This window comes from Pomacea canaliculata, linkage group LG2 (assembly GCF_003073045.1).
Source record: "Pomacea canaliculata isolate SZHN2017 linkage group LG2, ASM307304v1, whole genome shotgun sequence".
NCBI lineage: Eukaryota > Metazoa > Mollusca > Gastropoda > Architaenioglossa > Ampullariidae > Pomacea > Pomacea canaliculata.
Genome location: NC_037591.1, coordinates 30,681,033 through 30,706,081, shown reverse-complemented (window position 1 = coordinate 30,706,081; position 25,049 = coordinate 30,681,033). Strand labels below are relative to the sequence as shown.

The following is a 25,049-nucleotide window of genomic DNA, read 5'->3' as shown; positions in this document are numbered from 1 at the left end:
ATCAGAAAAAAACCTGTTAACAAGGCAACTGCTTTGTTTACCTGAGTCAGAGTTTGAAATAGTTATTTACTATTTGCTCTGTCGTGACTGACAGATTCCTGCCAGCAGTGTGAGGTTTGTAGATGTTGGTCCTGACGGCAGTCACGTGACTAACTGGCTGCAAGGACACACGCGACTGATTAATACGCACGCCAACATTGTCACAAATATTGTGTTGTTCAAGAAATCTGCTCGTAAACATCGTTTACTCCATGCCATCATCTTCACGAGAGTGTTGTGGGCAGCTCCATGGCATTGTGAAAGGTATGATCAGGTCACGTGACAACAGCAAATGCCGTGTCGGAGGACGGGCTTTAGACTGCGTGTTACTGGAGGTAACAGTAAACACGGTGGTGGAGTCAGTTGCTGCTGTGGTTGTCGCGGCTGCTAACATTTTCAAGGAGTAGTGAAGTGTCACACCGTACTGGCTGTTGCCGTAGCTATGGTTACCACTGGAGATCTCCCCCACTTCACCCGACTGAAGCTTTCGTCAAACAGTTGAGGTCGTCGCAGCCGACAAAGCAATAGTCGCAGTCATTATTTACTTGTACATCTATCTTCCCTTAGAGAGGTGTCGTGTCCTAAACACTGTCACTGAGCGAGGTCAATATTTAATGACCGTCAGTCTCTTTACCCTCGCCTCGTGACTGAGTGGCAGAGGTCAGGTCAGGTCAACATTTGCACTCAGCCAAACCTCTGGCTTCTCCTTTGCGATATTTAGCACCGTAAAACATTTGCATTAAGAAAATACCAATATTTGCTCTGGAGCAGTATTGACTGATGTACCCGAGACTTATACAATTAAACAACTTTGGCAACCTTACTTGGCAATAATCTCAGTACAATGCAGGCTGTACCTGATGAACATGTACAGCATGTACATGTTGTACAATGCTGGCTAGTGTACCTGACACTACCTATGTACCTGACACTTACCCTAGGAAGCATCTCTGTACAATGCTAGTGTACCTGAGACTTACCTAGTGTACCTGACACCTAGGAAGCATCTCTGTACAATGCTAGCGTACCTGAGACTTACTAGTGTACCTGACAATACCTAGCGTACCTGACAACCTAGGAGCATCTCCTGTACAATGGCTAGCGTACCGACACGTTACTAGTGTTGACAGTTACTAGAAGCATTCTCTGTTACAATGCTAGTGTACCTGAGACTTACCTAGTGTACCTGACACCTAGGAAGCATCTCTGTACAATGCTAGCGTACCTGAGACTTACCTCGCGTACCTGACACTTACCTAGTGTACCTGACACCTAGGAAGCATCTCTGTGCAATGCTAGCGTACCTGACACTTCCTAAAGCTTGTTTTTTACCCTTCGTACCTGACACTTTTTACCTTTTAGCTTTTTTTACGACTTACTAGCGTACCTGACTTAGCCGTAGGAGCATCTCACGGAGCAGGGAGCGGGTCCTGTCTCGCTCCTTTTCCAGCTCCTGAGTTCGTTCACGAACAAGCTGCTCTAGCTGGTCCTCGGTCTTGGTGAACATGTGGGTGAGGTTGTCGATGATGTCGTTCCTGCCAGACGATCATTCCAAGCATCAAAGCGCCATCCTTAGACTGACCTCACGCTCACACGAGAAGTAAACGTTGTCTCCAAACCTTTTGCTGACATGTCTTTCTCGGGGTCAGAGGGCGGAGCCTATGTGCCTTACCTGTCTCCATGCACTCAGTGCAAGGTCCCCATCCCCAGTGTGGAGCCTACAGGGGAAGCTCACTTCGCCATGAACGACGATTGTCACATTGGTTTTGTCATGAGTCGTCTTTGAAGCTCGTCTGTTAGGTCTGAAGCTTCCCCGTCAAATAACGGACACAACAGTCTGTCTGTCAGCAACGGCTGACCGGGCAAGCTAGCCCCTCTCAGAAGAAGAAGCCCTCCAGTGCAAGCCAACCTTTACACATTTATATACAAAGAAACACAAATAACAGAAAAAAATGTAGAGAGAAAAATATAGTCCTTATAATCTAATGATTATTCATCTTTGATACTTTCAAACCTTCTCCAGTCATACTTACCATGACTATTTTCATCACACCAAAAGAGAAGAACGCCCCAGAAATGCAACTCACAAAAATATAAGAAAACTCAAAAAGACCGAAACATTCGCTGACTCACGAAAACCTGGAGAAGCAGCTGAACGAGTTTTCAAGTGAACAGATTTAGTAACTTGTAACAGGTCTGTGAGAACAACGACAACAACGACGACGACGACGACGACGACGACAACAACAACAACAACGACGACGACGACAACAACAACAACAACGACGACGACGACGACGACAACAACAAAACAAAACCGTCGGCTTCGCCACCCGGTCAAGAGGAGACTACTCCAGTACAAACTCTAAACAGCAGTAAAACTCAGCAGTCTGTCCGTGTCATGGTTTGATTCCAGTTCGTTCCTGCAGTCTGTCCGTGTCATGGTTTGATTCCAGTTCGTTCCTGCAGTCTGTCCGTGTCATGGTTTGATTCCAGTTCGTTCCAGCAGTCTGTCCGTGTCCGTGGCATGGATCCCAAGCGACAGACTGTCAAAGACTTACTTTCCATGCGGCTTGAGATGGCGCAGCACGTGCTCAAAGTTGGGTCTCAGCAATGGCCGCTCCTCCCAGCACTGCAGCATCAGACCCTCCATGGTCTTGAAGGAGCCGCTGGCATCGGCCTGCAGGCCGTGACGTCAGCCAGCCCGGAGCCAGCCTCCTGGTGGGGGCGGAATGGCGGCTGTTTGAACAGATGCTGCTTCACCACCTCCGCTATGACCGCTGCAACAGTGACGACGACCACAAGGTCCAGGTCATTGTCATCTTGTCGTCTGTCTGCGTGTTGATGCTATGACGAGGGCTGTATTCAGGAGGCGACGGTAAGTCGTTAGCGTGAAACAAAATGGGGAAACAATTAAAACTTCTCGTGTGGTGTAGATATGGCGGACTGCCTGTACCCTCTGGTTTCTTATATTTTACCCGAGAGAATCTTTGCCCCTGTTTTATACCTTCGGTCCCAGGGATCAGGTGTCAGGTAACATCCGTGACGTCAGCACATCACTACGTCACTACGGAGACTAGCCAATCGACCTTCCATTGACCAGCACAGCAACCTGCCCTCACTCCATGAATACAGGTTTGCACCAAGGAGACAGAAGCTAGGCATGGCTAGGCCAGGATATGTTCAGGCTACTACTTTGTTTGTGTCACACAAAGAGGGTTCCCCCTCCTTTGCCAGATCAGAGCGCATTACAAATGTCGCAGACATATTTGAACATCTTTCTGCCAGCGCTGCACGAGAAAACCTAGGAAAGGAGGGTGAGCTCGGTTTAGCCCAAGGTGAGCACATTCTAGTGCAGGGTTGGGCAATTAATTTTCCCAAGCGGCCGCATTAGAAATTGGGATGGTTTTAGAGGGGCGGACTAATATAGTTAACTCAGTTTTACCCAATACTGTATATATAGTATATATAGTGGCGGGCGGGCCAGCGGGCGGGCCGGTCAAAGAAAGGAGGCGGGCCGGATCCGGCCCGTGGGCCGGCCTTTGCCCAGGTCTGTTCTAGTGCCAAGTCTCGCGGTTTGCTGCGAGAAGTCGAAAAAAGTTACTGTCCCGTCCCCAACAGCAGTTGGTACCACACCCAACTCCCTTCCTCCTACTCGGGGTGGGCAGGGGGGATGGTGTTTTACGCCGAGCCAGCAACTAAGGCCATACCACGGCAAGGCAGCCAGCCCTGTAAACACATGTCGAGGAAGAAAAGAGACGAGACGAGAGCTGAACCCAGGACAGTCAACCCTCAGTGTATTTCCTCCTACTCGGGGTGTAGTTGCTTGGTTGTGTGCGCTGTGCCACTATAAAACTATCATGACTAGGGGTGGGGTAGGAAACTGTGCGGCAGACGAGTGTGTGTCCAATATTGTACAGAAAACAACTGTCAGTGTATAGTCTCTCTCTGTGTACTTAGCTCCTGTCGTGTGGTGCGCCTCACCTTGGGGCTCATCGTCCCAGTAGTTGTCATACGGGTGTTTCCGCGACAGCAGCTCGTACAGAATGATTCCGTACGAGTACACATCAGCCTTCTGCCACCCGACATCATCCAGCCTCTCTTCTCGTAAAACTTCCGGCGCTGTCCAGAACTGTCCTACAACACAAGAACAGGTCTGGAGTGACAGAACTTCTCTTGAACACCCCAACAGAAGGCTTCTGGAACTGGGACAAAGGGCAGATTGATGGGAAGCTGTCATATAGTCTACATGACATGACATGACATGACATGACATGACATGACATCAAGCGGTAAAACTACATGCAATAATATTCTGCATTTACTCTATCGATGTTTGTTTATGTTTAACGCCGTGCCAGCAGCTAGGACTACATCACGGCCATTGAAGTCCTTTTACATGTACAGTGTGAGGTTCATCTACACATCATCTACACAGCCTCTTGTTATACACATCACAGACTGTGATATTGGTCTCTGTCAAAGTATTATTGTCAAATTATCATTACAGAGTGTATTATGTATCTATGTATATATACAGTATTGCTGTATGACTGCCATGGTCTTATAGCCACACTGTCATTACAGGGCTTCTGCTAACCCTAAATTCTTTGGGGTCCAAGGGACCCCTTCAGATTTCTAAGGGGTCCCAGGCTAACTCTAAGGGGTCCCTTTACAATGTGAAAAAAAAATCAACAAATCAACATACTTTGTTCAACTGCCTTTCAGGCACACAAAGCACTGTAATGTCTTGTGTTTCTGTGCCATGAAATCTGTGCAAGCATCTGTGATGACCTTATGCTCACTGTACTTGGGGTGCTCACTTTCTTTCCGTTTCTGAGACGATCATTCTAACCACGCTGTCAACGACATCTTGGAAATAACTTAAATAAGCTGCACCTGGTGGTGGATGGGAGAGGATGTATGAAAGTATGAATGCCTCAGATGCCATCATTCAAGAGGAAGTTCTTGACCGTAACCTGGCAATTAATAAGTTAGTGAGAACTAGAGTTGTAAGAAACATCAACGAGAGGTGGCACGTTGCTAAAAGTATAAAAATTGGGATGAAAAAAACTGGTGCAAGGTAGAAAAGCGAACCTCGGCAAGACGTGACGCCCACAGCTCAGTGACATTCAGTGGATTCTGAATGTTACGTAAATCATGAGATGAAGGGGGATCGAAGGTGTTTGAAACTGAACAAATAAATTAAACGAGTTTCAGTTGCAAACTATATTTAGCAATTAAACGCCTTTCTCAGCCGACTAGTACTTGATGTAGGGTCTAAGAAAAGTGAGTAGTAATTGAAGACGACTGGCCGATGGCAGTCCGCACCTCGTGTACTCCTACCTTCCCTCGCACGGACGATACCCCTCATTTCCCCCCCCGGTGGGAAGATATCGGCCTTTAGTGGAACTCTTCTTGGTAAGGGAAAACAAACTCAGTGCAAGGGAAGCTACTCTCGCCTTGCAGCAGACGACAACAATAGGTTGGTCTACGACAGACCTGGGCAAACGCCGGCCCGCGGGCCGGATCCGGCCCGCCTCCTGTCTCTGACCGGCCCGTCCACTGGCCCGCCCGCCAGTATATATACTATACATACAGTATTGGGTAAAACTGAGTTAACTATATTAGTCCGGCCCTCTAGAACCATCCCAGTTTCTCATGCGGCCCCATGGGAAAATTAATTGCCCACCCCTGGTCTACGATGTCAGACACTACACTTACCCAATTTTGTATCTGTTCTTCGCCCTAATTTGAAGGGGTCCCCTGGGACTCCATTGACGAAAATTGAAGGGGTCCTCTGAACTTTTAATGCGTACTGTGCGCAATTTTTTGCGTAAGCAGAAGCCCTGAATATATATATAGTGTTGCTGTATGACTGTCATGGTCTTACTGTCACACTGTCATTACAGACTGTGATATCTATCTATCTATATGTATATGTATAGTGTTGCTGTCTGACTGCCATGGTCTTACTGTCACACTGTCATTACAGACTGTGATATCTGGGGTGGAAAGGTCACTCACTTCTGGCCACATCTGTGGGGTCGGCGGTGAGTACCTCCCCTTCTCGCAGGTAAAACATACGAAAATCGCCGACTTTGCAGGTCCAGCTTCTGTCCACCAGCACGTTACTAGACTTGAGGTTGCCATGGTAACATACAGGGCTGGTGTGTACGTACGTCATGCCCTGTGTAGAAATAAACAAATAAAAGGATGGCTGGTTTGGGTAAACTTGCAACTAGGACCAAAGAGAAACATCGTTTGTGAAGATTTGTTGGGAAGAGACCTTCACGTGCCGGGAGAAGGTCACAGGGCACGGAGTGCGTCCAGCGTAAGACGTAGTACGTGAAGGGAGGTATAAGACTAAAGTTCAAAGTTGCACAAACATTCGGAGATTATCACCATCAGCGCACCACACAACAAAACCACGGTTGTAAGGTGACAGTCATCAGAAATCTTGCCGTTGAGGTCTCGCTAACTGTGAGGTCAAGAGGTTATTTCACAGGCACGTGACACCTGTATCGACCGAACCGTGACACTGAGCAAAGAGAGCGATCATATTCTTGTCCCCCGTCTTTCTTGGGGTCAACAGGTTCAAGGCTGTGGCTTACCTTACAAACATCCAGTGTCTCACCTTACAAATATCCAGTGTCTCACCTTACAAATATCCACTGTCTCGCCTTACAAATATCCAGTGTCTCGCCTTACAAATATCCACTGTCTCACCTTACAAATATCCACTGTCTCACCTTACAAATATCCAGTGTCTCACCTTACAAATATCCACTGTCTCACCTTACAAATATCCAGTGTCTCACCTTACAAATATCCACTGTCTCACCTTACAAATATCCAGTGTCTCACCTTACAAATATCCACTGTCTCACCTTACAAATATCCAGTGTCTCACCTTACAAATATCCACTGTCTCACCTTACAAATATCCAGTGTCTCACCTTACAAATATCCACTGTCTCACCTTACAAATATCCACTGTCTCACCTTACAAATATCCACTGTCTCACCTTACAAATATCCACTGTCTCACCTTACAAATATCCACTGTCTCACCTTACAAATATCCAGTGTCTCACCTTACAAATATCCAGTGTCTCACCTTACAAATATCCACTGTCTCACCTGACAAATATCCAGTGTCTCACCTTACAAATATCCAGTGTCTCACCTTACAAATATCCACTGTCTCACCTGACAAATATCCAGTGTCTCACCTTACAAATATCCAGTGTCTCACCTTACAAATATCCAGTGGCTTACCTTACAAATATCCATTGCAAAAGACACGAGGAAAGTGGCGTCCAGCTTGATGCTGGAGCTGTGGATGACATCGTAGAGGGAGCCTTTGTGCGCGTACATGCTGATCACGCGGACCTGGTTAAGTTCCACGCATGCGCCGATAAGAGGATTGACATTTCGGTGGTTCAACTGACGAATCTAGCAAATACAATGAACTTTTTTCTTTTAATAAATAAATGTGCGCCAAAGATACTTATTTTATATTAGTATTACAGTGGAAGAGCAAATGAAGAGCACCAAAATAGATGACAGAGATGTCAGACAGTTTATGATGACAAGAGAAGAGCTCATGCCTTCAAATCATGTATATTTTGTAGACAGGTCATGTCACTTTGTGACCTCACAGAGTTAGTAGAAATTATCTGATAATTACCTGATTTATTTCTCTGGTGAGGCTGAAAGACACAGCCAAGTATTTTTTATGAATTCTCTTGGCCATCACCAGCTCGCCTTTGTACAGGAAGACGTCCTCATCCTGCTTACAAACAGGGATCACAGAACCCTTGGAGCGGAGGGATGCCCGTGAGTGCCCCATGTCTGCCCCGCTGCCCTGTGCGTCACACAAGGGGAATAATTCATGAGAGCTCATTCCTGTTTTTGATTTCACAGCTCACAAACAACAACTGTGCTCATTGACTGTCTGCTAACTCATTCACTCCAAACTCATCGGGAGTTGACATTTCTGTCTTTATTCCACAACAACACCAGGCCCTTGTGGTACTGTCACGGTTTCTGTAACAGCTTCTGTTTTTTTACATGAGTGGGTTGTTGGCCCAAAGCAAAACTCCCAACCTGGAGGGCCAGGGTGCAACATTGTAGTGTGGCCTCTCCCCTGATGACAGACTGTTGGGCTTGGTGACACCTGGCTACATGGCTACAAGAGGTAGGCTGACATGTTTACTTTTCTAATAACATTTTCAGACATTCCATACACTTCATAAAAACTCACGAGACGATGTAAAACAGACGGGAGAGAGTCATCTTAAGGTAGTACCAAGCCATGTGACATACTGTACACTACATTTTATCTTGTCTGCTTGTCTTATTATTATATACAGTACACTACACTGTATCTTGTCTGCTTGTCTTATTATTATATACAGTACACTACACTGTATCTTGTCTACTTGTCCTACCATTATATACACTACACTGTATCTTGTCTGCTTGTCTTATTATTATGTACTGTACACTACATTTTATCTTGTCTGCTTGTCTTATTATTATATACAGTACACTACACTGTATCTCGTCTACTTGTCTTATTATTATATACAGTACACTACACTGTATCTTGTCTGCTTGTCTTATTATTATATACAGTACACTACACTGTATCTTGTCTACTTGTCTTATTATTATATACAGTACACTACACTGTATCTTGTCTACTTGTCTTATTATTATATACAGTACACTACACTGTATCTTGTCTACTTGTCTTATTATTATATACACTACACTGTATCTTGTCTACTTGTCTTATTATTATAACAGAGTACACTACACTTGTATCTTGTCTACTTGTCCTACCATTATATACACTACACTGTATCTTGTCTACTTGTCTTATTATTATATACAGTACACTACATTGTATCTTGTCTACTTGTCTTATTATTATATACTGTACACTACATTGTATCTTGTCTACTTGTCTTATTATTATATACTGTACACTACACTGTATCTTGTCTACTTGTCTTATTTTATTATGTACAGTACACTACACTGTATCTTGTCTACTTGTTCTTATTATTATATACAGTACACTACACTGTATCTTGTCTACTTGTCTTATTATTATAAACAGTAACTACACTGTATCTTGTCTACTACTTGTCTTTTATTATATACAGTACACTACACTGTATCTTGTCTACTTGTCATATTATTATTATATACAGTACACTATACTGTATCTTGTCTACTTGTCTTATTATTATATACAGTACACTACACTGTATCTTGTCTACTTGTCTACATATACAGTACACTACACTGTATCTCGTCTACTTGTCTTATTATTATATACAGTACACTACACTGTATCTTGTCTACTTGTCTTATTATATTACATTACACTGTAGTACACTACATTGTATCTTGTCTACTTGTCTTTTATTATATACAGTACACTACACTGTATCTTGTCTACTTGTCTTATTATTATATACTGTACACTACATTGTATCTTGTCTACTTGTCTTATTATTATATACAGTACACTACACTGTATCTTGTCTACTTGTCCTACCATTATATACACTACACTATACTGTATCTCATCTACTTGTCCTACCATTATATACACTACACTACACTGTATCTTGTCTACTTGTCTTATTATTATATACAGTACACTACACTGTATCTCGTCTACTTGTCTTATTATTATATACTGTACACTACACTGTATCTTGTCTACTTGTCTTATTATTATGTACTGTACACTACATTGTATCTTGTCTACTTGTCTTATTATTATATACAGTACACTACACTGTATCTTGTCTACTTGTCTTATTATTATATACAGTACACTATACTGTATCTTGTCTACTTGTCTTATTATTATATACAGTACACTACATTGTATCTTGTCTACTTGTCTTATTATTATATACAGTACACTACACTGTATCTCGTCTACTTGTCTTATTATTATGTACAGTACACTACACTGTATCTTGTCTACTTGTCTTATTATTATGTACTGTACACTACATTGTATCTTGTCTACTTGTCTTATTATTATATACAGTACACTACACTGTATCTTGTCTACTTGTCTTATTATTATGTACAGTAAACTACATTGTATCTTGTCTACTTGTCTTATTATTATATACAGTACACTACACTTGTCTATGTATGTACCTACATTGTACTCGTCTACTTGTCTTATTATTATATACAGTACACTACATTGTATACTTGTCTACTTGTCTATATTATTATATACATAACACTACACTGTATCTTGTCTACTTGTCTTATTACATTATGTACAGTAAACTACACTGTATCTTGTCTACTTGTCTTATTATTATATACAGTACACTACACTGTATCTTGTCTACTTGTCTTATTATTATGTACAGTAAACTACACTGTATCTTGTCTACTTGTCTTATTATTATATACAGTACACTACATTGTATCTTGTCTACTTGTCTTATTATTATATACAGTACACTACACTGTATCTCGTCTACTTGTCTTATTATTATATACAGTACACTACACTGTATCTCGTCTACTTGTCTTATTATTATATACAGTACACTACATTGTATCTTGTCTACTTGTCTTATTATTATATACAATACACTACACTGTATCTTGTCTACTTGTCTTATTATTATATACAGTACACTACACTGTATCTTGTCTACTTGTCTTATTATTATATACAGTACACTACATTGTATCTTGTCTACTTGTCTTATTATTATATACAGTACACTACACTGTATCTTGTCTACTTGTCTTATTATTATGTACAGTAAACTACATTGTATCTTGTCTACTTGTCTTATTATTATATACAGTACACTACATTGTATCTCGTCCTACCAGTCTTCCATTGCTTCGCTGCCCTTCTCCTTCTCTCCATGTTTTTAGTTCTGCAAATGGAATCTTCCAGTCCTTGCTGCTGATTTTCTGTAGCTGAGCTCTCCTGTCATCAGATAAACAGCAGCATTGCTTGTCGCTAGTGCTGTCTAATGAGTGACTAGCATTGTGCTATACTAACTTTAACCCTAACCTGACTAGCATTGTGCTATACTAACTTTAACCCTAACCTGACTAGCATTGTGCTATACTAACTTTAACCCTAACCTGACTAGGGTTGTGCTATACTAACCTTAGCTATGCTAGCTTTAACCCTAACCCAAGACTAGCATTGTGCTATGCTAACCTTAACCCTAACCACTAAGCAATTTGTCTCTTACTTGTATCTTGCATAGGAATATAAGCGTGTCTGTGTGTGTGCGTATTTGCGCGCTTTCTATGATAATGGCAGGTTACTTTACAAGTTTGTTGTATCCTGCATCAGGCTGCCTGTCGCCTACCTTGAAAGGCTGTACATATGGCTGCTATGACACGCTTCATCCATCCCTGATTTCTGTAAGTGTCCTTCTCAATGCAGACTATATTGAGATGTATATGGGGGGGAGGATTGGTGTTTTACGCCGTGTCAGCAGCTGAGGCTATATCACGGCAACTGAGATGTATATATGTGTGTCTTGAAATCGGCTGAAAATTGTGGAGTTATTGTGGCCACTGCTGTGTTTAATGTTGTTTGCATAGAAACTATGAACAGCTGTTAGCTCGCCATTCAGAGAACCGTGTGCAGCACCTCATGACCCTTGGTGCAGGGTCAGCTGATGAGGGAACACAGGGATGGTGTCAAGGTCGCTACAGGTATCTTACAGCTGTACATGTCATCTTGAGGTCTACTAGGAGACAGCACTCACCAGCACCGTGACCTCACCTCCTCAGGTAGAAGCACACAATACACATCACCATCGTATCATGCACTGAGGTACTAGTAGGAGAACAGCACCCCACTGTCAACATACCTCTTGAGGTACAGGTAGGAGACAACACACGACACCACCATGAAGCCGGCAGTGGCCGAGATGGCGGAACTGGTGAAAACCAAGCGCTGATATCCTGAAACACAGCAGTTAGTGCATGTTAGTTGATGCTAATAAACACAGCAGTTAGTGCATGTTAGTTGATGCTAATAAACACAGCAGGTAGTGCATGTTAGTTGATGCTAATAAACACAGCAGGTAGTGCATGTTAGTCAATACTAATAAACACAGCAGTTAGTGCGTGTTAGTTCATCCTAATAAACACAGCAGTTAGTGCATGTTAGTTGATGCTAATAAACACAGCAGTTAGTGCATGTTAGTTGATGCTAATAAACACAGCAGTTAGTGCATGTTAGTTGATGCTAATAAACACAGCAGTTAGTGCATGTTAGTTGATGCTAATAAACACAGCAGGTAGTGCATGTTAGTCAATACTAATAAACACAGCAGTTAGTGCGTGTTAGTTCATCCTAATAAACACAGCAGGCATTCAATGTTAGTCAGGTCAGCCCTGAGTCCTGCCCTCACAGGATATTTCTCCATTTATATTTGTATGTTGAAATGAAGGTCTGGCGTTTTGTGTCAGTGCGTGCTGTATGTGGTGTCAAGTGTCAGTGCCACTAAGTCACAGCTAGAGGTGGCAGTACGAGATGTGTGTGACATACAGTGACAACTGTCACAGCTGTGTGGTGGGTGTGTATGTCACACTGGATGGTGGCTTAACGTGAGTTAACGGCCGTACATCGTCTAATGTAGGGATAGAACGACTACAGGGACCCTCTGTAGATGAGGCACAGTGTTGTCTGCATGCATTAGCTTATCTTGTATGTTGTTTATTTAATTGTTTACATGTTTACCCTGCTTTACACCTCGTCGTCTTTTGTTGCGGGAAGAGCAGGGTGAGGGGTCGGGCCGTGTGTCGTATTGAAGTAAGTGAATATTAATGAACAATGAAGACTGCATAATGTCTCCCTGGAGTTTGATGTCACGTGGCTAGACCGCTAGGTGTAACTGTAACCCACATGCCTAGTTGCCCAGCAAGTACGTCTCGCGTAGCAACAGATGGTAAACATAGGAACGGTGTGCAACTAGTGAGATCTTCTGTTAGTCTGCTTTCAGTAGATGTTCTATAGTTCTCACAAGTTTATTAAACATTTATTTCACTGACAAGACTTTGGTCTCAAGGCGTTGCCGGTGACAACAGCCCTCGCTAGACTGCCTTACCTATCAGGTGTTAAACGTCTTTCTGAAAGTGTATGTCTGTGCTTGCTGTCATCATTTTCATTTGTTGAGCCAACCGAACTTTTCTCCATCCTCCTGGCACATTTCACACAAACATCTCAAAGATCTCACCATCCTCCTGGCACATTTCACACAAACATCTCAAAGATCTCACCGTCCTCCTGGCACACTTCACACAAACATCTCAAAGATCTCACCATCCTCCTGGCACATTTCACACAAACATCTCAAAGATCTCACCATCCTCCTGGCACATTTCACACAAACATCTCAAAGATCTCACCGTCCTCCTGGCACACTTCACACAAACATCTCAAAGATCTCACCATCCTCCTGGCACACTTCACACAAACATCTCAAAGATCTCACCGTCCTCCTGGCACATTTCACACAAACATCTCAAAGATCTCACCGTCCTCCTGGCACATTTCACACAAACATCTCAAAGATCTCACCGTCCTCCTGGCACACTTCACACAAACATCTCAAAGATCTCACCGTCCTCCTGGCACACTTCACACAAACATCTCAAAGATCTCACCGTCCTCCTGGCACACTTCACACAAACATCTCAAAGATCTCACCGTCCTCCTGGCACACTTCACACAAACATCTCAAAGATCTCACCGTCCTCCTGGCACAGCTCATTGTTCCAGCCACACACGGGGCTGCCGCGTGGGGGGACAGTCACCTCGCCCGGCCAGACTATGGGGCTTCCTGCTATTAGTCTCATCTCTCGGCTGCAACAAACATATCAAAAATACACATATAATATATCACCCGGTTCGCATCGCTATTACCGGTTGTGAAGCGCGCTCGGTCGCCGGAAAGAGCCCATGTGTAGCTCGCTCCCAAGCTCCACTGCTCGCTACACACGGGTATATCCCAGAGTTGCCACTTCTTCGCGCAACGCGGTCACCGATACAAGCGCAAACGGAGAGGCAAACAGATGCTATAAAACAAAGTAACACAAAATCATAACATATTTACATTTTGTTTTCATATTTACATCTTGTGATCATCTTCTGCGAACACTTATTAACAAACTGAAACGCTATTTGCTCATTGTAGCTCTATTTTTAAGAATGGTTTCTTTTTGTCTGACCATTGCAGTAAATGTTCATTTTTTTGAATCCTTGCTATCTTTGGCTATTTTATCTTAAGTTGTAAATCAGTTTTCTTTTATTAATCAAATATTTTGCTCTTGTATCGGTGACCGCGTTGCGCGAAGAAGTGGGAACTCTCGGATATACCGGTGTGTAGCGAGCAGTGGAGCTTGGGAGCGAGCTACACATCGGCTCTTTCCGGCGACCGAGCGCTTCACAACCGGTAATAGCGATGCGAACCGGGTGAATATATATACACACCTCACAAATACACTCACGTACACACATGCGCACAACGTACCCCGCCATCCCCTCCCTCACGCGTACACACACTCAGAGAAAAAACTAGATTCTTAAAACATTGGCTGAAGATAAGGTAGGATCCCCAGACAAAAGTGAACCGTAGGACTGTTATCCCACTCATTGAAGGTATTTTTAGTGTCAAGGCAGTTGTGACTGTGGGGCTTGTCGCTGATGTTGAAGGTGTTTATAGATGTAGCTGTTGCTGTGGGGCTTGTTGCTGACAACCAAGTTATTTTTAAAGTCGTTTTCGGGGCTTGTCGCCGTTTTATGTTTTTCTCCTTTTGATGGTCTCCGCCTGTGTTTTGTAGGACGAGCAGACTGCACGTGTCCCGCATTCTACGCACAGACCGTTAAACGGCTTTTTCACGGCGTGTGGCTGCCACACCAACGCCTCTGTCCATCGTGTCTAGGACTCGACCAGGTCTGAGGTGAGTGTTTCGCACCTGACACGAAGGTGAGGGCTAGCGATGGTAATGGCCAATTGTAAGGTAACTGGTGTCAGGTAGAGGGATTTAGCTCCCTTTGTAACGAGTAAACTGTCAGAAAGGCGTGCTGCATCTTGTCCACACTACAACCTGTACTAGCAGGGACTTGGTTCTGTCAAGCTCAGGCCAATGGTAGGCTCTGCACTTGATATCGTTTGTTCTCTCAGGAATTTAGTTTCTTAACCAGAGATAAATTGTCAGGTGTGTACGTGCGTGCTTTCGTGCGTTCGTGGGTGTGTGATAATGTGGATGTGTCTTAAGATTAGTCTAGAAGTAAGATTGCATGTTTTTCAGTTCCATGCGATTAAAAATCTCATCCTTATCTTGTCCGTATCTCTATCTTGTAACTAGCACTTGTTTTTTTCTATTTTTGAAACTAAGCACATAATTAGCCACTGGAATTACTAAAGTTGGTCATTGTCATTGTCAGCCCGCCTCCGCTATGCCGGGCAGAAAGTAAACATCACCTATTCATCTGTTCGTCAGTCAGTCATTACTCTCTGACATGAGTGTTACCCACTCTAGCACCCATGTTTGGTCTTGTACATCGTAAAATCAGCCGACATAGTTACCTGGGACTGAACCTGGCGACCTGGACATAGCAGCCTTTCTGGATGTTGTGCAACATGAAGGTGGCCACACGGGAACCGTTTTCACCAATCCGCACCTGTCCTGACACACCTGCATTGACACAGCAGTGATAATGAACTGAGACACTGTGTCATTCTGGTTGCACCCAGCAGGAAGCCGGGGTGAGATAGTGAAAAGTCCTGCGTGAAGACAAAGAGAGAGAGAGAGCCAGACTTACAGGCTGTAATTTGTTTTATAAGCCAGTCCATGACCAGCATGAATTGAAGTGGCAAGAGAATTGATTCCTGTTTGACTCCAATAGTAATGTATAAGCTTTCTGTTGATGCAAACAGTGTCAACAGTGTTTGTATTACATTCTCAAAGTCTAGAACTTGGCGTGTTGTTTATATTGTGTGATCTGTTCTATGATATATATTACTTCTTGACCCTCCTTTTTGATGCAATCCTGACCTTCCTTGTCTTCACTGGAGAGCATTTTGTCATATGACAAAGTCAGGTCTGAGTTTTCATTTCATAAGTGTTTTAACAGTAATGGTTAAGTATCCAGCCACCAAACGCGCCTTTGCTATGGAAGTAAAGAACAGGTTCCAGGCACTAGGAGAACAACAAGAGATGACCTTAGACTACTTCAATCGAATCTTACAGGAAACAGGAGAGAAAATACTGGGCTTCTAACGGAAAAAGAAAGAACAGTGGATCAGAGAGGAGACATGGAAGAAGACAGACGAGAGAAAGTCAGCCAAACAAAAAATCAACAGCACTAGATCCGAACGCCTGAAGAAACAACACAAACAACACTTAACAAAGAGGTAAAGAGGATGACAAAAAAAAAACCGACAAAAGAGACTACACAGAGAAACTGGCAGATGAAGCTGATAAAGCGGCCAGAAAAAAATGACCTGAAGACACTGTACAAGATAAACAAACAGCTAAACAACGGGTTTAAGAACAGTGATGTGCCAGTGTGACCTGGAGAAGGCTTTTGACACCATTGACTGCAAGTCTTTATGGAAGATCCTGAGGCATTACGGAGTCCCTGCAAAACTTGTTCAGGTCATTGCAATGCTGTACAGCGATTTCAAATCCCAGGTTGTCTGTGACACGGAGCTCACAGACCCCTTCCACGTCAGTACTGGGGTGAAGCAGGGCTGCATTCTGTCGCCGTTCCTCTTCATCCTGGCCATGGATTGGATCATGAAGACTTCCACCGACAGCGAGAGGAGAGGGATCAGATGGACCATGACTATGACAACAACAACAGCGCTGGAAGACTTGGACTTTGCTGATGACATTGCCCTGCTGTCACACCGCCACCAAGACATGCAGGAAAAAACAAAGGCCTTCTCAGAAACAGCTGGAAACATTGGCTTGAAGGTCAGCACAAAAAAGACTAAAAGTATGAGAGTGAACGCCAGAGTCCAAGACAGCATCAAACTAAATGGAGAAGAGATTGAGCAAGTTGACAGTTTCACCTATCTTGGGTCCAAAATGTCAAACACCGGGGATGCGGAGGTGGAGATTCGAGCCTGGCCTTCGCCTCACTCAGGAGCACATGGAAGGCAAAAAACATCAGCCAGAAGATCAAGCAGAGAATCTTCGAGTCAAATGTGATCAGCACCCTCCTTTACGGATCAGAATCTTGGAAGATGACCAAAACCATCAGTAACAAGCTTGATGTCTTCCAAAACAGATGCCTCAGGCGCACACTTAACATCTTTTGGCCAAACACCATCACCAACGAAGAACTCCACCGAAGAACTGAAACCGAGTCCATCACCACGCAGGTTCAACGAAGGCGTTGGCAATGGATTGGACATGTGCTCCGCCAGCAGACAGCAGACCTTTCCAGAGTCGCCCTACGATGGACTCCAGACGGCCGAAGAAAACGAGGCCGCCCAAAGGAAACTTGGAGAAGAACAGTGGAAAGGGAGATGAAAGGAAAGGGCTGGACATGGGGTCACCTAGAGCGGGTTTCAGCCGATCGACATCGGTGGCGGACTCTGGTTGAGGCCTTGTGTGCAACCTGATGCACGAAGAGGAATAGATAGATAGATAGTATGGTTAAATTGTTTTATTTCAGTAGTTTGACAGTTGATAATCTGTAATTGTATTGCATTGTATTGCATTTCGGCAACAAAAATGTGAGCAATTTTCTGAAATTCGTGTTGCAATGAAAAATAATTCAATTTTTTTAATTCTTGACTTCATTTTCTGGCCTCTAGCAAAAATTAAACTAAGCGAACATGCGATGAGCTTAAATAATGCGAACCAAAGCAGTTTTAGTTACTTGAATATTTAAGAGTAGGGAGATCAATCGACTGCAACTTGTATTTCGTAGAATTACAAAAGTAAAATCTAATGTTCATGTTGACAAAGTATCGCTGAAATGCCTTTTGTCCGTTGGGAATGTCCTCATTAGTCACATTTTGTTTCCTCTACTTCGAATATTCACGAGAAACAAAGCTGAGCATGTGAAAATAACTGAGGTTCAGTGGAGGTTACCATCACAGCGGATCGACGACAATATATTGGGTAGGAGGAGCAGATTTAGTTCAGGTACTGCACACGTATACTGCACACGTGTAGCAATATTACAGCACACATCAAACCCTCGAGAGGTCAAACCCTACATTGTGGTGAGGGTCACATAGTGCATCATTCTCTGACGTCGTATATAGTGGTACTGTACAGGTGACATATAGTGATAATGTAGCTACCTTCTACAGTAGCTACCTTCTATAGTGGTGCTGTAAGGTGACATATAGTGATAATGTAGCTACCTTCTATAGTGCTGTTGTACAGGTGTGAACATATAGTCATAATGTAGCTACCTTCTATAGTGGTGCTGTACAGGTGACATATAGTGATAATGTAGCTACCTTCTATAGTGCTGTTGTACAGGTGACATATAGTCATAATGTAGCTACCTTCTATAGTGGTGCTGTACAGGTGTGAACATATAGTAATAATGTAGCTACCGTCTATAGTGGTGCCGTACAGGTGTTGTGCCAGGCTTGTGCCATTAGTAGGATCCGAACCATCAGCCAGGCAGGAGTTGACAGCCTTGGCGTACAGCGAGATAGCGTCCGACAGCAGAGATCCATGAATGCCCATCTGACACACACCAACATCATGAGAGCACAAACTCACACACACGCGCACAGACATTTTGAGCATACACTCTCACACACACACACACACACAGACATGTGTGCACTCACAATAAGGTGTGTGATGCATGTTTGTACACTAAAGGTTGTAGTGCACATTGACACACTATTTGAAGCTAACCCTAGGCTTTGCCTGCCAGTAAGCAATATTTCTACTACTGTAAACATCTTCTGCTACAACAGGTGATAAATTACCTTTGCTGTGACTAATTAGCACCCTAGTGTGAGTCTGCCTCTGGTACACTAGCACAGTGTGACTACAGGTGAGGACACTGACCTCATAGCCACTAGCGCAGTCTGAAGAGACCATCAGGTCAGTAGCATTGAAGATGTCGTGCATGAAGATGACGTATCGATCTCGTTCTGGAGCAACGTCTATGGTGATATCCAGAAGTCCTGTCATCATCATCATCATCATCATCATCAGCAGCAGCAGCAGCAGCAGCAGCAACAACAACATCAGTAGCAGCATCAACAACAGCACCAACGACAATAACACGCACACACTGTGCTCACCGTTAAAAATGGCGGGATCTCCTGGCCAGTCGGGGATTCGCTTGACCATGTTGCCGAAGTCTATGCTGATAAATGCGTAGTCGCCATTAGTCAGGCCAAGATCAAAGGCCGTACTCATAAAAGTTATGACGTCACTTCCATATGCGCACAACACGAATACTGAAGAGTAAAATCAGCAAAAGCAGTTAAAAGTACACTCAAGAGTACATTTAGGGTACACTCAAGGATACATGAACTCCGCCTGGAAACCCCTCTGGTAGGTTGCCGGTCCCTAGCCCGGATGAAGGAGGAGGATTGGGCGTGGGGCTAGCAACCCCTCCCTGTGAAAAATCTCTGCTACAGTAACCGCAAATACGTTTTGGCCATATGCTCCACTGGGGGAGGGACTAGGAGCAAGAAGACAAGGAGACAGGATACAGGAGACAGGATACAGGATACAGGATACAGGATACAGGATACAAGATACAGGATATAGGATACAAGATACAGGATACAGGCGTCTTTGTAGACCATAGCCACAATCCACACAATGCATGTTCAGTACAACAAATGTCTTGTATACAAATAAAATAGTTTTAAGTAAACGACAATCTTTATAGCAGACAATGACAGCGATACTGATTGGTTGAAAGCACAATCACTGTAAGATGTGATATCACACGTCATTCACTGATCCTCACTATAGGCTGTCACTAGAATGTCGTTCACATATTCTCACAATCAATAGTCTAGGGCTATATGACGTCATGTTATCTACACTTCATTCAGTAGTGTAGTCGTCGTCGTCGTGCTGTGACATGTTCTACCTGCTGCTATTTGTGGCCACTTGATTACCTCCCCTCTTATTGTTCACATGTCTTACAACACCCGGATCTCGTACAGTTCTCCCGAGATCACTCATTACTATGCACGATATCGTTGATTACCATAAGCGGTACCATTGATCACGTCACGTGATGTCACCGGTCCATGTGTGACGTCGTTGATTACCTCGTGTTTCGATGGCCTCCTCCTGGAGACTGAGAGAGAGGTTCTTATCTTGATTCAAGGAGAACTGCCTGGTCTCAAAGTTGTGAGTCTGAAACTGAGCCTACGCCACATGTTTGTCACACACACGTCACGAGTATGTCACACACACGCACACAGTCATACAACCGTGTAGGCAAACAGAAATATGGGTGTTGTGACATAGCAAGCATGTGAATAAGTCTGGCAAAACTACTTTTGGTGATTTGTAACTGAAAACGAGAAACCGTACTGAGGTCGTTAAATGAGCGGCGCTGTTATCACGTCATTACAATTCTGCTGTCATTCATCTGTCATTCATTCCCTCTGTTCATTAAAGTTCAGTTGAAAACAAAATGGAGTCAGAGTGTCTAGGATTTGTCTGCCTCACCCGTCTCACCTCTATCTACATTATTATCAGACTGCCACCTGCCCCCGTCATCGCCTCACCTGAAAGTCGTCGGAGGTCTCCAGCCACACGGTGTCCTGTCCGTGCACCAGCGTCAGGCGGTTCCACCCGAAATGAGTCAGAATCTTCTCGATGAACTGCTGCATCTCATCAAAGGTGCCAGTGGTGCGTAGGAAAGTCGGGTACCGACGGCGGTCCGACAAGATGGAGCTCTCGCACCCAAAGCTGATCAAGGGTACGTCCCAGATACGCGCCTGGCCACCCAGCAGCCGACACACGTCATCACACGATGGACCTGACATGAATAAACACATCACACGGTGGACCTGACATGAATAAACGCATCACACGATGGACCTGACATGAATAAACGCATCACACGATGGACCTGACATGAATAAACACATCACACGATGGACCTGACATGAATAAACACATCACACGATGGACCTGACATGAATAAACACATCACACGATGGACCTGACATGAATAAATACATCACACGATGGACCTGACATGAATAAACACATCACACGATGGACCTGACATGAATAAACACGTGATGGCTGAAGTTTTCTCGTCGGCGTCCTGCTGTGTCCTAGATTGATGACGTGTGTATTGACGTCCTGCTGTGTCCTAGATTGATGACGTGTGTATTGACGTCCTGATGTGTCCTAGTGTGTAATGACGTGTGTATTGACGTCCTGCTGTGTCCTAGTGTGATGACGTGTGTACTGACGTCCTGCTGTGTCCTAGTGTGTGATGACGTGTGTATTGACGTCCTGGCTGTGTCCTTGGTGTGATGACGTGTGTATTGGCGTCCTGCTGTGTCCTAGTGTGTGATGACGTGTGTATTGGCGTCCTGCTGTGTCTAGTGTGTGATGACGTGTGTACTGACGTCGTGCTGTGTCCTAGTGTGATGACGTGTGTATTGACGTCCTGCTGTGTCCTAGTGTGATGACGTGTGTATTGGCGTCCTGCTGTGTCCTAGTGTGTGATGACGTGTGTACTGACGTCGTGCTGTGTCCTAGTGTGATGAGGTGTGTATTGACGTCCTGCTGTGTCCTAGTGTGATGACGTGTGTATTGGCGTCCTGCTGTGTCCTAGTGTGTGATGACGTGTGTACTGACGTCGTGCTGTGTCCTAGTGTGATGACGTGTGTATTGACGTCTTGTTCTGTGAGCGGGACTTCAATACACACGTCATCATATTGTTTTTAATATTGCATTTTATAATATTGATGACTTAACCCCCGGACATGAGCCCAATGGTGGTGTCCATACATGACGAAAGGTCAAAGCTCTTTCGCTCTCTCTCTCTCTGCTTTCTCGAGATATATATATATGCTTTTTTCTCTCTCTTCTCTCTCCCCCCCCCCCTTCCCCGGTACCTATAATGGCATCGATGCGTGATGCTGCCTGTGTCTGCAATGAGATCATCTGAGAAAAGCGGTACACCCCCTCGTCACTGTCACACTTGGTGTCCTCCAGAAGGTAGTTAAAGAAAAGAGAATGTTTTCGTAGCTCTGTGTAGGTCGGGTCCCTGTTCAGCTGCTCCACCGTCCACTTGACCACCGCCAGCCCCTCTTTGCTCAGGACTTTGGCCCCGGTCAGTGGCAGGAAAATGCCCATCGTGAGGTTGCTCGGCCCCCCACTTGCAGGGGCAGGTGGGTGCAGCAGGACGACGAGCGCGCTGTAGAAGAGTCCAAGACGACCTGCTGACCTCCATGATGTCACGTGGGCCGTCATTGTAGTCTGCGTGCAGTCTGCTGATGGCGTCGTCTTGGGACTGACTGCAAACAACAAGTTAGACACAGACTGCTTCCTACTCTTGGTGGTGGTGGTGGTGGTGGTGGCGGTGATTGATGATGATGATGATGATGATGATGATGATGATGATGATGGATGATGATGATGATGATGATGATGATGATGATGATGATGATGATGATGATGATGACAGTGGAGAAGACCGTGCCATTGGCTTACAGTTTGTTATCGCTAACATCGTGATACACAGCAAACCATCCATCCAGAAGGAGGTTTCATACCACAGAACTAATGTTAAGGTCTCGTGATACGTCACGGTGATATATATTACAAGTCTGTTCTCATTATCTGTGTCAAGTTGTGTGCTTCATGTTGATCTGTGAATTTATTACGCCCTTTCCTACGTTCCTGGGTGGATTTATGTGTCTGCGACATTTTCTTCTGTCTTTGGATAATTTTATTTCTCCTGCGTGAGGCGCTTTGTGCCTACCTTTCAGCCTACCTTTCAGCCTACCTTTGAGCCTACCTTAAAACCTGCCTTTGAGCCTACCTTTGAGCTTACCTTTGAGCGTAGAGCCTACCTTTGAGCCTACCTTAAAACCTGCCTTTGAGCCTACCTTTGAGCCTACCTTAGAACCTTTGACCCTACCTTTGAGCCTACCTTAGAACCTTTGACCCTACCTTTGAGCCTACCTTAGAACCTTTGACCCTACCTTTGAGCCTACCTTAGAACCTACCTAGTGAGCACAGCGCTGTCTTAATCAACTTTACTTACCCTTGGCTGTGCACTGTGTCTACATGGTTTGTGTCTCGTGTTTATGCAGGTGCAGCTGTGTGCGGCTGATGCTGGAGAAAGGTGTGATGTACATGTCCTGACATTATGACATTGTAGATATGATCACGTGATTAAAGTATTTGTTTTGTGTTACTTGGAGTGATGCAAGCACACGTGTACTTTATACAGTATTTTACACTGTAGTGAAACAAGTATTTATATCACAATCTTCTCATCACACAAATATTTACAGTTGCATGTTTGTAGTGATACAAGTATTGATGTCACAGTATTTAGATCATACAAGTATTTATGTGATAGTACACAGATCATATCAGTATCTATGGTATAGTATTCAGATCATACAAATATTTATGTGATAGTATTCAGACCATATAAGTATTTATGGTATAGTATACAGATCATACAAGTATTTATGTTACAGCATTCTGATGATATAAGTATTTATGTTATAGTATTCAGATCATATAAGTATGTTATAGTATTTGGATCATAGAAATATTTATGTTACAATGTTCTGATGATACAAGTATTTATGTTATAGTATACAGATGATACAAGTATTTATAATGCAGTATTCAGATCCTACAAGTATTTATGTGATAGTATTTTGATGATAGAAGTATTTGTTATAGCATTCTGATCATACAAGTATTTACAGGCCCACAAAATCACTGGTCTGCCCGCTAGGCGTCACAGCGCTAGGTGTCACAGAGTGTCTGCAGCCAGCTGTCACGTGCACAGCGACACTGCACGCGCCTCCATTCTGTCAGACGACTTACCTGTCCGACTATCAGTGACGTGCGTCACACCTGTCACACCTGTAACTGTCACCGTGCTGATGGCCGTGGAGTATTATATAGCAGCTTCACTGACAGAGAAACGCCCTCACAATCTCATGAAGCATAATTAATGTCAGTCGTTGTGCCTGGGTGTCAGGGGCAGATAAGCAGCATCTACTGTGTGGAGCTGAAGTGTCATCATTGCGCGCTGATCGAGCACGCGTCTAGTGATCTCCCTTAGTTGCCGCCAGTCGGACAGCAATGCCGGCGGCTACCGCTGGGACTTTCAGTGGGATGCTGGCAAACATTGGCGTGAAGGTGAAGAATTGGTGGGCAAGCACGCACACACACACACACACAAACACACTGGCTTGGCAAAGATTACAGGGTCGTAAATTAAGTCGTGCTCCTCTTCAGATAAATACAATGATAGGCAAAGTTGTCAAGAACTGAAAAAGCAGAGCGAGGATTACAACGTGGAAAATGAGGAGATTAACGAGTACTAGAGAGAAATACCAAAGCTGCTCTGAAAGATCTTCCAGAAAAGAAAGGATATTAAACAAACACCTGAATAATGGAAAAGCAGTATAATTTTCAAACTGCCAAAGAAGGGAGACTTATGCGACTGAAGCCATTGGCGAGGCATAACCCTCTTATCACAGACAAGCAAAAGCTTCAGTCGAATCATCCTGAAAAGGCTCATCACTGTTCTTCACAACATCGTCAGGCAAGAACAGGCTTGAGAGGAATGTCATGCATCGATCAAAGCTTCCCCTCAAAACAGATAATAGAAGAAGGCACAGAATACAACACCTTCTATGCCGTGTTCATAGACTTTGAGCAAGCATTTGACAGCACTCACCGTGAGTCATTAAGGTAAATCCTGCGTGACTGTGGAATACCGTAGACAA

The 25,049-nt window shown here is 44.0% G+C and overlaps 1 protein-coding gene across 1 annotated transcript; it reads right to left on the bottom strand.

Moving 5' to 3' along the window:
• Positions 1-1,442: 1,442 nt before the first annotated feature.
• LOC112556294 (atrial natriuretic peptide receptor 1-like) lies at positions 1,443-24,200 on the bottom strand. Its single transcript, XM_025225147.1, has 17 exons — positions 24,139-24,200; positions 22,182-22,583; positions 20,832-21,085; positions 20,367-20,466; positions 19,377-19,535; positions 19,138-19,256; positions 18,669-18,804; positions 15,672-15,780; positions 13,833-13,945; positions 11,946-12,039; positions 10,939-11,041; positions 7,733-7,909; positions 7,321-7,497; positions 6,067-6,229; positions 4,024-4,176; positions 2,601-2,819; positions 1,443-1,574 (listed from the first exon to the last, which is right to left on the bottom strand). Exons 2-16 carry the CDS (start codon positions 22,537-22,539, stop codon positions 2,680-2,682), a joined length of 2,355 nt encoding a protein of 784 aa, XP_025080932.1. The 5' UTR covers positions 22,540-22,583; positions 24,139-24,200; the 3' UTR covers positions 1,443-1,574; positions 2,601-2,679.
• Between the last annotated feature and the right edge of the window lie 849 nt (positions 24,201-25,049).